Source organism: Lepus europaeus, chromosome Y (genome assembly GCF_033115175.1).
Source record: "Lepus europaeus isolate LE1 chromosome Y, mLepTim1.pri, whole genome shotgun sequence".
NCBI lineage: Eukaryota > Metazoa > Chordata > Mammalia > Lagomorpha > Leporidae > Lepus > Lepus europaeus.
Window position 1 is genome coordinate 4,368,532 of NC_084851.1, and position 15,098 is coordinate 4,383,629.

At 39.7% G+C, this 15,098-nt stretch overlaps 1 protein-coding gene across 1 annotated transcript; it reads left to right on the forward strand.

Moving 5' to 3' along the window:
- Nucleotides 1-863: 863 nt before the first annotated feature.
- LOC133753994 (serine protease 52-like) lies at nucleotides 864-4,987 on the forward strand. The gene is made up of 5 exons (XM_062184631.1): nucleotides 864-1,002; nucleotides 2,066-2,201; nucleotides 2,547-2,794; nucleotides 3,375-3,508; nucleotides 4,715-4,987. The coding sequence occupies exons 1-5, from the start codon at nucleotides 864-866 to the stop codon at nucleotides 4,985-4,987; spliced, it is 930 nt and encodes a 309-aa protein (XP_062040615.1).
- The last annotated feature ends 10,111 nt before the right edge of the window (nucleotides 4,988-15,098 follow it).

A 15,098-nucleotide genomic window follows, 5' to 3' on the forward strand; every position in this document is an offset into this window, starting at 1 on the left:
CCCTCATGCGGGGTGAGCAATGGGTAATGGCATGGGAAGGAGATTCAATGACATGGTTGGAAAGAGATTCATATCCTCTCACAAGACCGTGAAGATATTTCCCTTCAGTCCTATTTTCCCCTCTAACCTAACCTTTGAAAACCTCTATATTTGTCTTCTATCAGGAAGTCCTGGCATTCTGCAAAAGAGGCACTTGAGTGTCCTGCCAATCAACACCTGTACCCAGTTTTGGCCCATGTTAGATGAGTACAGCTTCTGTGTGGAGGCCAGGAGAGCCATGGGCGAGGCCGGATGCAAGGTGACAAGTTGCATGGGTTTAGAGGGGCAGTTAGAGGATATCAAAATTACCTCAACTTCTTGCAAAAGCTCAAACATTGTCCTCTTCCTGCTTTTTTTTAACTTTTATTTAATAAATATAAATTCCCAAAGTACAACTTTTGGATTATAGTGACTTTTACCCCCCATAACCTCCCTTCCACCCACAACCATCCCATCTCCCACTCCCTCTCCCACCCCATTCACATCAAGATTCATTTTCAATTATCTTTATATAAAGAAGATCAATTTAGCAAAGTAATTTAGTAAGTAAAGATTTCAACAATTTTCACCCACACAGCAATACAAAGTATAAGGTACTGTTTTATCTCAAACATTGTCCTCTTCCTGCTTTTTTACAGGGTGATCTGGGGTCTCCTCTGGTGTGCCACCTACAGCGGAGAGACACATGGGTGCAGGTGGGGATACTGAGTCAGTTTGATGAACATTGCACCAAGCCCTACGTCTTCAGCCATGTGAGCCCATTCCTCTTCTGGCTCCAGGGAGTGACTCAACCCAGCCTGGCACCCTGGGCCCAGCAGGGACCCATGACGACATCAGCATCCACCTCCCTCTCAGTCTCAGCTTCCACCTCACTCTCAGTCTCTATCCCTGAAAATGCCTCAGCTTTCACCTCCATGCCTGCTTCTGTTCAGCCACACTTCATCTCTCTGCCACAGCCTCAGAGTAAGACCCAAAAGTGGTAGCAAAGAGGGTATAATTGAGGAAAGGAAGAAGAGAACAAACATAGGCAAACATGGGCGAAAGGGAGATAAAGAAGCTTTTTTCCTGAGAAATGCATTGCTTGTTGTTCTTACTAATATTAGGGATCATTTAATTCATAGTTGGTATAAGCATTTTATACTGGGTATGTGTTTAGCTTTCATAATATTCCTTGAGTAAAGCTATTTATGATATTACTTATTAAATATATTACCATCTTGCCATATTTATGGTGATGGATTCCTCTGAAACACAAGTGAGTTTATACCCTTGCTTTACTCAAATCCTCACTCAGAACTCAGCAAACTGCAAATCTGAGTTTCATGTCAAGGATTATCTATATTTCTATGCTCCATTTATAAGCAGATGATTAAAAACATGTTATACATACATATATAGAAATTTTTCAAAATAGCTTCAGCATGCAATTTTTGAGGACTTTACATTATTTCAATAGTTTATATATCTATTTGCTTTTATTTATGTATCTATTTGTTTTATGATAATTTAGATTCAGTGAGCCCATTTTACTTTGATTGAAAGAGTTGTCTTCTCCAAAATTGTCATGTATTCTCTAACATTTTCAAACTAAATTGTTCTCTCTTTTATAAAATAATTGCAATAATTTCGCTAGTAATACTAACTAGTTAAATAGTGACCAAAGGCAGAAGCCAGGAGCTTCTTCTGTGCCTCCCACATGAGTACAATATTCCGATAACTAAGGTCATTTTCCATTGCTTTCCCATGCCATTGTAATGGGACTGTATCAGAAGTGGAGAAGCAGGGAGTCAAACTGTTGCCCATATGGGATTCCTTCACTGCAGGCAGTGTTTTCAAGATGTCAGCCCCAGTGGAAACATTTCTTTTTAGGGCAATGGCATAGATACAAAGATGCAGAATTTTGTTTGTCAGTTAAACTCAACAATGTTATTCTGCTTAGCAGAAATAGACACTGAAGGTTGTTAAAATGGCTAGAAATGATTGTTTTAACAAATTCACTTTTACATCTTTTCTTTTTCCTCCTCAGCTTTGGCAGATCGGATTTCTGTACGATATGCATTTCCTTGGCAGGCCATGATTGTTGGCTGTGGCCATCAGATCTGCAGTGGTTCCATCATTGGTAGCTCTTGGATTCTCACTGCTGCTCACTGTGTCAGGAATATGTAAGATGATGTCTGCCTTATACCATTCTCTGTCATCCATGACCATCTTATGAGTCAAGACTTTTCATAAATTCATTTCCATATGACCCAAACTCTGTTATCCTCATCACATTTCTTAGGATAAACCAGAATCTCATTCATGTGTTTGGCTGATTGGTACCACCATGAGTGAATTCCTACACCATTCCAATCTGTAGACACTAAATTCATGCATCAATTTGTGATTTTTCTGGAGATGAACTAGGAACTTTAAGTAGCAGGACTCACAGGAGCCTGATGTGGTTTGATTCGGTGCTCGGGTTTCCTTGGAAATATGTTTTAACTCATCTGTATCTACCCACGCAGGAATCCAAAAGACACTGCTGTTATTCTGGGGCTGAGGCACCCTGAGGCACCACTGAGAATTGTTCAGGTGTCTGCAATTCTACTCCATGAGAGATTTCAGCTGGTGGGTGGGGCAGCAAGAAATGACCTGGCATTGCTGCTGCTGCAAGAGGCTCAGACTCCCATCCAGTTCTTGGCACCTTTGGGTCATTGGAAGAATCTGAATCACTCAGAATGCTGGCTGTCTGGACCATGGATTCTTAAACCAGGTCAGTGATGACTATTCTTTAGTCCTGATTCTAGAAAAAAATTAATATCAGAAATCAAGAAACAAACCTCTACATGATACGTTGTAAGATTTTGATTGTAATCTTCACTAACTCTAATATTTTATCTACTCTCTAAGATTAATTTTTGAAGACTCCATAGAATTTTAGAGAAGAAAAAAACATGATAGAAATATCTTTATAGTGCAGTAGAGTGTTACAAACAAGGTGGCAGAGATGAACTTACCAAACCAAATCTTTGCTAACCCAAGAGGAAAATAACAAGTTTTGGGTTTTTTTTACATCTTTTGTAAAATATTTGTATGGATTTGAATTGGAATCATACATATAAAATTGGATTTGTTAATTTTTAAGAGTGCCATTAAGAAAATGATGTAAAGGTGACACAAATGGAATTTAAAAGGAAATCCAACAAATGTGATGCTATGAGGAGATATGTGGAAATCCTTGGTATAATGTAAAGATAAAGTTTCAATGACAATATAGATCATGTTGTTTTTTAACTACTTGGTGTTTCAGCATAAACTGTGTACTGGAAGAGTTTTATATTTTATCTTTGTAGGAGAAACAGATGAGAATCCAGGGATCTTACAGATGCAGGTGATGGAAACATCTACCTGTGCCCATCTCTACCCTGAAATGGGCCATTCTGTTGTTTGCTTTGTGAATCAGGTCAGAAGTTCTGATACAGACATGGTGAGCATCTCAGTTTTTAACAATTTGCAAAAATCTTGCCTAGCACACAGTTTTACAGATTTGTTGTGTGTGATATGATGTTTCAAACCATAGTTATTATACCCTATTGCATAAATTCACCAAACTACCTAAACGGTTTTATTAAGATAATTTCTTTAATTTCAAAAAGTCAGAGTTACAGACAGAGGGAATCATGGTGGGGAGGTGGATGGGATAGGGAGAGAGGGAAAGAGAGATAGAGAAACAGAGAGAGAGAGAAGAGAGAGAATCTCCCATCTGCTATTTCTCTCCTCAAATGGCCCCAGTGTCCAGGGCTGGACCAGACCACACCAAAAACAGGAGCATTATCAAAGTCTCTGATGTAGTTGCAGGAGCACAAGCATTTTGTTTATTTTATTCTACTTTCCCAGGCGCACCAGAAGTAGGCTGGGTGGCAAGTGGAGTAGCAAGGACTCATAGCAGCAACCATATGGGATGCCAGTGATGCAGTCTGAAGCTTCAACTGCTTAGGCCCCAATGCCAGCATTCTGAAGTTCTTGTGAAATTGCTTTGGAGTGTGAAAAGCTGTTAACATTGATGTTTTCAAGTGAAACCCTCACTGGGGCCCCTACTGAGCTGTCATTTTGCTCTGCTTTCCAAAATACAGCTGTTGTTTACTTTTCCTTTCTTGTGTTAACTCTCACATCTCTCACATCAGCAAGAATAATTGTATAAAATACATGACCATTCAATATTTTGAAACAAATACAAGAAAGTGAATGATTTTCAAATGTCAGAAAAACATTTAAATATTATGTTCCTGATTTCTAAGTTTTATCATGTGAATTATTCTCTATTTGCATGGAATAGAAAACAGAGGCAGCTTTCTGCTGTCAAGACAAATAAGACGATTTGTATAATTTCCTGTTAATCATGTTATCCTTGCTTCTCAGGATTCACCATCATCATCAGACCTTTCTTGCTTCTCCAGTTACAAATAACAAATTTTACTGAAACTTCAGTGATTTTGCTGGTACTAATAATGACGAGTGTAAGCTAATTGGATGAGAAGCATGCTTTTATTGATCATTATCTCATCTCTTCTCAATACTTCTGTCATCGTCTCCCAAATACTTGTAAACCCTACTGTCCCAACCACTAAAATCTAGTATTGTTTAAGAATTTGCAGTGATGACTTGCATTTAAATTCTACTATTGACTTCCCAGGATCCCATGAGCCCAGGCAGTGCTCTGATGTGCAGACCCAGATCTGGCAATGGTGAATGGAGACAAATTGGCGTCACCAGTCTCGAGACCCTGGCTACCATCGTGAGCCCACACTTTTCCTGGATCCTATCCACGGCAGCCAAAGCAGGTCATCCTCTCAACCAAGCCCTCATACCAGGGATGGAGAGCCCCAAGTCCTCCACGCTTCTGAAACAGCCAAACATACTGCTTCTGACATGGATAATGGTGACTGCAGCCCACAGTCTACTGTAACCCAACACTTGTAGCAGATTAGGATAAATAAAGACACGGCAGAAACAAAAAGATGACTTGTATCCTAGGATTTCCATAATATATCCTAATCATCAGTGTTCTTTTTCTTCATCATTAAAACCTTTTGCTGACTTCCTGAACTCAAGTCATTTCACATTTTCCTGAATTTTAAATTATTCAAGGATGTGCATATGTGAATATTATTTTCTCATTTCACATTGATAAAAGATTTGAAAATGGTGCAAGAACAGATCTTAAGTAGGCAGTGTGGATTTCCATTTTATGTCAAATTTTATCTTTTATCAAAGGCAGCTCAACTAATCTATCATAAAATATTTCCATTTTCTCCTCACATACAAAATAGCATCTTTCATTTCTTAAATAATGTATGCATCTTGATGACTGATTTATGTGTCTTTCTGGCTAATACTTGCCAAGTGCTTGCCCTATTAACATTTTTTACTGGATTAAAGCAATGGTTTTTGGTGATGCCATTGCAACACAGCAGGTGAAGCTGTCACCTACAATATCAGCATCCTATAGAGTGTACTGGTTTGAGTCTCAGCTGCTCTATTTCCCATCCTGATTGATGGGAGTGTTCCTGTGTCTGGCACAGTAGTGTAAGATGGCCCAAAATATTAGACACCAACCACTCATGTGGAAGACATGGGCAGAATTCTAGCTCCTGGATTTGGCCTGGTCTAGGCCCAGCCAGTGCAGTGATATGGGGAGTGAAACAGTGGATGGATGATCTCTCTGTTTCTCTCCCTTTCTGCTTTTCTCCCTCTTTGATCTTTCTCTCTCTCTCTTTCTAACTCTGCCTTTAAATTAAATACATACTTTAAGAAGGAAAACAATGACTTTAAATTCCAGTGGGTTTGAGTGTATGAGTGATAAAATATGTATACAGTTGTTCCTCTTGTTTATTTTTCTTTTCATTGGTTTCAATTCATCAAGTCAAGTTTTGCATAAAAATATTAAATGCAAAATTCTAGATAAAAAATTATAAGCTTTACGTTGCACTCTGTTCTACATAAGAACATTCATGCATACCACTCAGTCCTTTGCAAGACCTGACCAATTCTCTGTTTATCATCTCAAGCTCTATGCATGACTAGCTTTGTTAATCACCTAGCAGCACTCAAGATGAACAGATTAAATAAGACTGCATCACTATTCTGTTTTTCTAGTAAACTTTAAGTCAATAATGGTACAAGCACAAATACCTATTGGTAGTTTACAATACAATTTTTATGATTAGTTGCTATTCTCTTCCTATACCTGTTATAAATTAAGCATTATTTTATATATGTATTTATGGAAAAGGCAGTGTACAGACTATTTTAGACATCCATTGTGGGGCTATCCAATTTTATGCTTCCATAGGTGCCTTGGCATGTATATCCCAGAAATACAGGGAAACTAACCCAATTCTAGCACTTCTCAATTTAGTGTACACCAATAAGAGATTAAATTAAATGCATAAACCATGAACATCTTTCTTTTTTTTTCTTTTTTTAACTTTTATTTAATGAATATAAATTTCCAGTGTACAGCTTATGGATTACAATGGCTTCCCCCTCCCATATCTTCCCTCCCACCTGCAACCCTCCCCTCTCCTGATCCCTCTCCCCTTCCATTTGCATTAAGATTCATTTTCAATTCTCTTTATATACAGAAGATCAATTTAGTATAAAGATTTCAACAGTTTGCACCCACCTAGAAACACAAAGTGAAACATATTGTTTGAGTACTAGTTATAGCATTAAATCACAATGTACAGCACATTAAGGACAGAGATCCTACATGAGGAGCAAGTGCACAATGGCTCCTGTTGTTGACCCAACAAATTGACACTCTAGTTTATGGTGCCAGTAACCACCCTAGGCTGTCGTCATGAGTTGCCAAGGCTATGGAAGCCTTCCAAGTTTGCTGACTCTGATCATATTTAGACAGGGTCATAAAAGACAGGGTGAGGATAGTAACCAATGATCCTAAGAGTGGCATTTACCAGGTTTGAACAATTGTACAGCATTAAGTGGGGAAGAGGACCATCAGTACACACAGGTTGGGAGTAGAGCCATTGGTGGTAGAGTAGAGGTTATGATTACAAAGGAATGAGGCCCAAGTGCACTAGCCAGGGCCTAGAACAAAGGACAGAGTCATTATTAGAGGAGCTAAGAAAGGTGCTGTCTAAGCTACAAGTAATTTTTCTGATTGAGAGGCAAATAGAACCTGATAGAAGGGGCTTGATAATAATCTGGTGGGCTTTAGGCCTTGTAAATTCAGAGGCCCAGACCTATCCATCTCTTCACATGGGGTATATCCTAAGGGAGGTGTGAACCTCCTAGGGGAAGGCACTCTGTTGACTTTCATTACTTGGCTGGCCTGGGAGGAGAGCTGGCCAGGTAAAGGCAGGTGGCATCTCTAACAAGAAATTTACAGTTCTGCCTGCAAAGTTGCTGACCCCACTTAACCATACCCTCAGCTGCAGTAGTCACTTTGGAAATTGGGCTAAGTGAAGGGCTTTTCAGCTTAGAGCCAATAAGATCTGTGGCTCTGACCTGGGCATCCTTCGACTCCAGGGCAGGTCCATTTCCTGTGATCCAACTCTTGGCAGAGCTGCCAGGGCTCTTCACAAGCTGAATTCTGCTGAAGCCCAGGCTTACCACATTGAAAGCCACTGCAGTGGACTGGCCTGTTGGGTCTCCTTGAAGGTAGATCACTGTACAGATCAGCCATTAATAGGCCTGCCACCCATTGCTTCTGATGCCGAGCTTTCTTTTCCTCCTGGTTTGTGTTAAAGCAGACCAGAGGATGCAAGTCAAGGGAGTGCCCAAGTCCCATCTTTAATCTTCGGTGGCCTGAACTACAAGTCTATAGTCACAGGCATGTTCTGTAGTAGTTTTTCTAAGGTAGACAATGCCCATGAGGAAAATTCTATTTTCACTTTAAAAACTTTCTTTCCCTTTGGTCTGAAAGGGAGGTTTTTTCTACTTACTGTATACTTCGCTGATGGCGAAGTGAATCTAGCTATGAGATTATTATTTAAGTTCTTATTTTGGCTATGCTATTACAGAAAAATGTTAGCCATCACTTTTATAAGGTCTAAAGATTAAATTGTGCATCCTACAGATTCCTTCCTAATAGAATTAGTTTCCTACCTTGAAGAGAATAGAGAAATGAAAGAACAAGTTGGGCTTAGAATAGAGAAATGAGGGAGCAAGTCCTAGATCGCTTGCTGACCATAGCAATATTACATGAATACTTAGCAAACAGTTTCAACCATTAGATAACAACTTAAGAAAACATTTACCAGAAGGTCCAATGCCTTCTATAAATTTTAAGAATCATGTATTTGAAGACACCTCTTCAATATCTAACATGCTGTAGTTTGTTTAGCCAGTAAACTTAAGCACAACCATATAAAATGTTTTTAGTTTCTACCAACAAGTTTAAAACATATGATACACAGATTCAGGTCACACAAATTAAAATGTATCTTTGATTGATTTTAGCAGCTTAAATTTATGGACAATCTTATCTATAAGCCATTTAAAATAAAACTCTGAATAAAATTTCCCCATGTGGACATACAATATGTACACACATATAACATGGCATAATAGACCAATATAGCAATTTTAATACTAGCTTTTAAAATCTCTAACTCTTTTTGTAGCTTGCCAATTGATTTGAATTGCTTTTTGTTTTTAGTAACCTCAGTTAACCATATTTTCTCTCAGTTGGTACTGTTAATACATTATTGGCTTCATCTGTTTACAGAGCCATCCCAAAGTACTGAATACAATAAAAGTGGCTGGAAAAAGTCCATAGGAACCTATAGGAGGACAGCTAAACACAGAACCAACAATGCTTTAGTTTTATGAGCAGCACATCATATATAACTGTGGATGACAAAAGACTTTAAGTCGCCATGTTTAAAATTATAAACTCATGAACCAACCTGAGGCACTTGCTTACTTCACAGTATTTTTGAAAGCACCTGTAGGATTTTACAAGTATTTAAACCTTTAGGCCTCTGGGGCTTTCTCATTAAGATAACTATCATGTCTAGTAACACTAGATCATTAGACTTTTTAATTCTCAAACATTTGTATTAATAGCATTTTCCATTATAGAAACTTAAAGTCTGGTACCACATCACATCTTGACAGTCCTTCTAATATAATCCAAATAGCCGGATTAGTTGATGTCTCTATAAGATGAGAGACATAGGTCCTTCAATTTTTTCAGTTGGGCCCAAATTGGGAAAACCAAAGTCCAGGATTTACTGGAAATTTTAGAGACCAGATTGTTTGGAACTTTGATTTTTTGAATGCCTGTCAAGAATGCCACGAAGGCTCAAAATCCAACATATCTGGTTGAAATAAGATTCCTTAAAATCATGACATAATATAGACCAAATTTGATCATTGTTACAGGTGATTATTCAAATCTTTGAAAATAAGCACATATTTACATAACCCATAGCTCTTAATAAAAATTCAGCTGTTTTTGAACAATTAGAATTTAACAGACATCAAGAGAACATCATAGATTACTTTAACACATTGCTTTCACAGAGCATCAGAGTTTAATTCTATGTCAAAGAGAAATTGAGCTTCCTGTGATCTTTTGCTGTGAGGTTTCCTTCCTTTACCTTCTTTCATATTGGTGACCATGTTTCTGTGTTTCTGTGTGTAACACATCTTTAAGCATCTTTTGCAGGGCAGGATGAGTGGCAACAAATTCTTTCAGTTTCTGTTTGCTATGAAAACTCTTAATTTCACCTTCATTCACAAATGAGAGCTTTGCAGTATATAACATTCTGGGCTGGCAGTTTTTCTCTCTTAGTACCTGGGCTATGTCTCACCATTCCCTTCTAGCTTGCAGAGTTTCTGATGAGAAGTCTGCTGTGAGTCTAATTGGAGATCCTCTAAGAGTAATCTGACGTTTCTCTCTTGCACATTTTAGGATCTTTTCTTTATGTTTCACTGTGGTGAATTTGACTACAACATGTCGTGGTGAGGATCTCTTTTGGTCATGTTTATTAGGGGTTCTATAAGCTTCCTGTACTAAGATGCCTCTGTCCTTCTCCAAACCTGGGAAATTTTCTGCTAGTATCTCACTGAAAAGGCCTTCTAATCCTTTCTCCCTCTCCATGCCTTCAGGAACTCCTATAACCCAAATGTTGGTTTTTTTAAGAGTATACTGTAGATTTCCGACAATATTTTTTAGATTTCTAATTTCTTCTTCTTCTTTTCTTTGGTTTGCCTGTTTCCTTTCCTGTTCTCTGTCTTCTAAGTCTGATATTCTCTCTTCTGCTTCGCCCATTCTGTTTTTAAGGCTCTCTAAAGTGTTTCTCATTTGATCTATTGAATTCTTCATTTCATTATGTTTTCTCGTCACTATCAAAGTTTCTTGTTCCACTAGTTGTTTCATTTCATTTTGATTCCTCCTTAATATTTCATTTTCACGAGCGAGATTTTCTATCTTGTCCATTAAGGATTTCTGTAGTTCAAGAATTTGTTTTTGAGAACTTCTTAATGTTGTTATCAATTTTTTGAGATCCGCTTCTTGCATTTCTTCTATCTCATCATCTTCATAATCTTGAATTGGGGTGTCTTTTTCATTTGGGGGCGTCATAGTGTCTTCCTTGTTCTTGTTAGCTTGGTTTTTGCATTTGTTGTTTGGCATGTTGGAGATATTTGGTTTCTTCACTGTGGTGTTTTTTCTTGTTACACTATGGCTCTATATTAAGTGGTCTGTCTGCTTTCAGTGGAGCCTTAGAGGCTTGAGATGAGTGTGGACTGAGAGCTGTGTTTGGTTCCTCAGGGTTGAGGGTGTGTCAAAGATGACACTCCCAGGTTAGGTGTGGTAAATCTCTCTTTCTTTTTTTGATTCAAAAGGGAAGTAATTCCACACAGCTGAACGTACTTGGAGGTAGTTAGCAGGCAAATGATATACCCACAGGAGCCAGAGATCAGAATCTCTTTCCCAAGGACCACACAGGAAATCTCTGCTGCCCTCAGTGTGGGCTCCAATTCTCCTGCAGCCTCCCACTGGGTTGCCAAGTTGGATCCTAATCTCCTGTTATTTCACCCCTCCCCCCAGAGTCAGGTTTTTCTGCTAGGCTCAGGGCCAGTGCAGACCAGAGGTCGCCCTGCTTATGACGTACGTCCAAAATGGCGCCTGCTCTGTCTTACTCGCCTTTGAGAGGTGAGCGGAGAGAGAGAAACTTGTGTCCGTATTGGTCACTTTTTTAATTTTTTTCCTCTCTCTCTTCTAGTTAGCCTGGTGGATTTTTCCCCACGGAGTTTCAAGCCTCGTTCCCTCTAGCCTCCTCTTTCCGCTTGCCCGCTGGTGTCTCGGGCTATTGAGGTTCGGCTCACCTTGCGTTCCAGCGCTGGTGTGTTGAGTCTGCCGCTGGTGTCCCGAACTTGGGCTCCCACGCTCTCGACGCAGGTACACTGTGAATCACTAGTTCCAGAAGAGCTTCCTCTGCTGTTTCATCCCCTACTCTTCCTTGACCCTGCAGTATCTCCACTTATAATAAACTGTCTCTCCCCCGGACTAATAGTGTGCTCCCTGCCTATTCCGCCATCTTGCCACTCTCCCACCATGAACATCTTTCTGAGGCATTCAGGAGCACCAGTAATCTCAGAGCTCACTGAAAGTTGATGTAATCCTGCTGCCCAAATTTTGATCTCCTCTCTTTTCATTTTCTGTTAAGCTGACCTCCATAGGAGGGTCTCCTTGTCTTTCAAACATATAACATCAGATTATCAGACTGATAAGATTCAGTCTAGACATATTCTTGAAGCACCCTAGGATAACACTCTTGTGTCCCAGGGACCTCCAACTTTTGGCCCCAGCTTCAGCCTCACCAACAATCAATCAAGAAATGTCCAAATTGCTGCATTTCTGTTTCTTCAATCTCCGGGTCAGGTTATGACTCAGCCCAGAATCAGGTTGCAATCACTCCTTGCTTCACAGCATAGAGTCTGAAATTTTAACTCCCAAAAGAATCACCCTTAGTCTGTACACAAAATAATCTCGAGCCTCAGACACTCATCAACATCTGAGTTTGCAAAATAAAACACTTTTGCCTAGAAATGTGGTTCCAATCTGAATTAGACAACTGCAGTAGCTGGGAAGAATTCAGCTGTTTTGACAAAGCATCCTTTATTATGGACTTATTTAACATCCTCAAATGGAACATTCTTCTGCTCACCACTTATAACCATGCTGAACCAGTTTCTCCTCTCATTGCCCCATGCTTATTAACAAATCACCATGTGCTTATTAATAAATTACCAATATTAATAAGCCTTTGTGGGTTCTTTCCTAATATTTTAAGAAGAATTCTGAATACAAGCATAAATAACAGAGGCAACATCATATGCTTTAAGCTTTTATTCAGTAAGAAAACTGCATAGGAAAGTGAAAGCTCCAGATAAATCTGGATTCATATCAAATATCAGAAGCCATCCACATGGAGGAGCATGAGGGCAAGGAAGCATGGGGTGGGTAGTTTGAAGTCCATGATGCCCTGGAGGCAAAGACCACAAAGGCCCACAATGGCAAAAGGCCAAAATCAAGGAAGGGGGCCAAAAAAGGGCCGAGCTCACTGTGTCCCAAGCTTATAATCCACTTTCGAAGGGAAGTGGTTAATTAACCTGATTGGCCAGGGGGCATATAGGTATGGTCAGGTAGGGACATGAAGGTCAAACAGGGGAGTGGTGAAGGCATGGTCTCCCGGCTCACAAATTTGATCAGTTTTATCTTGTATGCCTGCCTACCTCAGTGCCACATGCTCCATGTCCCAAATAGGCAGAGATCTCCTCCCCAAGCTAAAAGTCTTAGTCTTCGTACAACTACTAGATACCACTTCCATCTTTTGTCTACAATTCCACCCCTCTGACTGTGTGTGGCCATATTCCCTCTTCCTGATGTCCTATTCCTTCCCCTCTGTGGCAGCTGGAAACTGCCTCTCTCCTCTCTTCCTGACTCCTTCTCCATTTTGCCACTTGCTCCTCTGGAGAGAAGATAGATCACTGTAAAGGCTAGCAGAATGTTTGTTGCTCTAAAAATCCTTGCACTTGAGACATTCAAAACTGCTAAAACACTGCATTATAAACTTCACCAAGGAGCATTTCACTATCCTTCCCTCACATTATCGGTGCCCATGTGTTGCTGTACCTTCTCCATCAAGCAGCTCAGGGAGAACCCTGTGTGCTGTCCAAATGCAATAGAGCTTGACTTCAATCTGTCATGCTCCTCCCTGCCCCCTCTCTAAGCAGGCTCATCTCTAAAGTCTTCTTCAACTAGCCAACTCTTCTCCTTTTTTAGACCTGAAAATCCTAAAACCTAATAAAATTGGAACTGCAATATCGCAATGCGACTCTGTCTCACATCTAAACTCTCTGTCATGAAAATAAAATCCATGTTCCAGCCATCTCTAGTAGTATATTTGGCAGGCCTACAAACTCAAGAACAGTGGGAAGTCCTAAAGCACTTTGCTCCAAAAAAAGGTCCGTGCTTAATCCATGTCCCTTTTCCATTGTGTTACCTAGTGGCACAGAAATCTCTTTGCCAATATTTCATAGAGACAAACTTGCCCTCTTTCTTGTAATCTAGCCACCCTAGCATCTCCCCTACCCTGATCCAAGAGGCCCATTGTAATGTCCTGGGAGGAATTTCTAGAGTTCCACACCCATGAGGCCCTCTATTCAGCAACTTCTGATAAGGGTAGTGAGAAGAAAATAAAGAAATCCCTTTGAATGCAACAATACCCTGTGAGATATCCCTCCCAGTCTATGTAAATTAATAATTAAGACTACTGGCCTTCAAACCAATCGGATCACTGCGTTAATTAATTTTTCCAGCATCTTTTATTTCTTAAATAATGTATGCATCTTGATGACTGATTTATGTGTCTTTCTGGCTAATACTTGCCAAGTGCTTACACTATTAACATTTTTCTACTGGATATAAACTGATTTTGGGGATGTCATTGCAATACAGCATGTGCAGCTGCCAGCTACAACATCAGCATTCTATAGAGTGTACTGGTTTGAGTCTTGGCTGCTCCATTTCCCATCCAGATAATGGGAATTTGTCTGAGTCTGGCAAAATAGTGTAAGATGACACAAATTATTAGATCCAACCACTCATATAGAACATATGGGCAGCACTGATATGGGGAGTCTCCCTTTTTCTTTTTCTCCCACTTTGATTTTCTCTTCTCTCTCTCTCTCTCTCTCTCTCTCTCTCTCTCTCTCTCTCTCTCTCTCTGCCTTTAAATTAAGTACATATTTAAAAATAAGAGTTGGAATAGAGAGGGAGGAGATGCACAGTTCTGCACACACTCTCTCTACTCTCCCCTAAGAGTAAAGCATGAAACATGCCAGGGACTCCAAATCCCATTAAATCAGCATGTACCAATGCCATATTACTAGTTAAAGTGATCAGTTTAAGTTCATAATGATAGAATTAAGTGTCAAAGCAGTCACATAAATAAGACCAGTGTATGCTACTAATAACTGATAGAATTAAAAGGTGAGAACGATCCAACATGGGAAGCAGGATACACAGCAGACTCATAGAATGGCAAATGTCCTGAACTGTTCTCTGGCCTCAGAAACAGTCCTTAAGAAATTCAGATCTGGCTAAAAGCCCATGAGAGTCCTCAGGAATGGAAAGCCAAGACATTGTGGCAAAAAAAGAATGACCTAAGTGAAAGATCTCTGTGAGTGAGATCCCAGTGGAAAGAACTGTCCATAAAAAAAGGAGGTACCTTTCTCTGAAGGGAGCAGAGAACTTCTACTTTGATTATGGCCTTGCCTAAATAAGGTCGGAGTTTGTGAACTCAAGAGGCCTTGGCAGCTCAAGACAAGAGCCTCGGATGATTATTGATGTCATAAATAAGAGTGTCAATTGTCAAATCAACCACAGGTGTCACTGTGCACTCACTCCCCATGTAGGATCTCTGTTCTTAATGTGTTGTACTATGAAAATTAATGATAAATCTAGTCTTCAAACAGTACTTTATACTTTGTGTGTCTGTGTGGGTGCAAACTGTTGAAATACTTATTTAGTGTATACT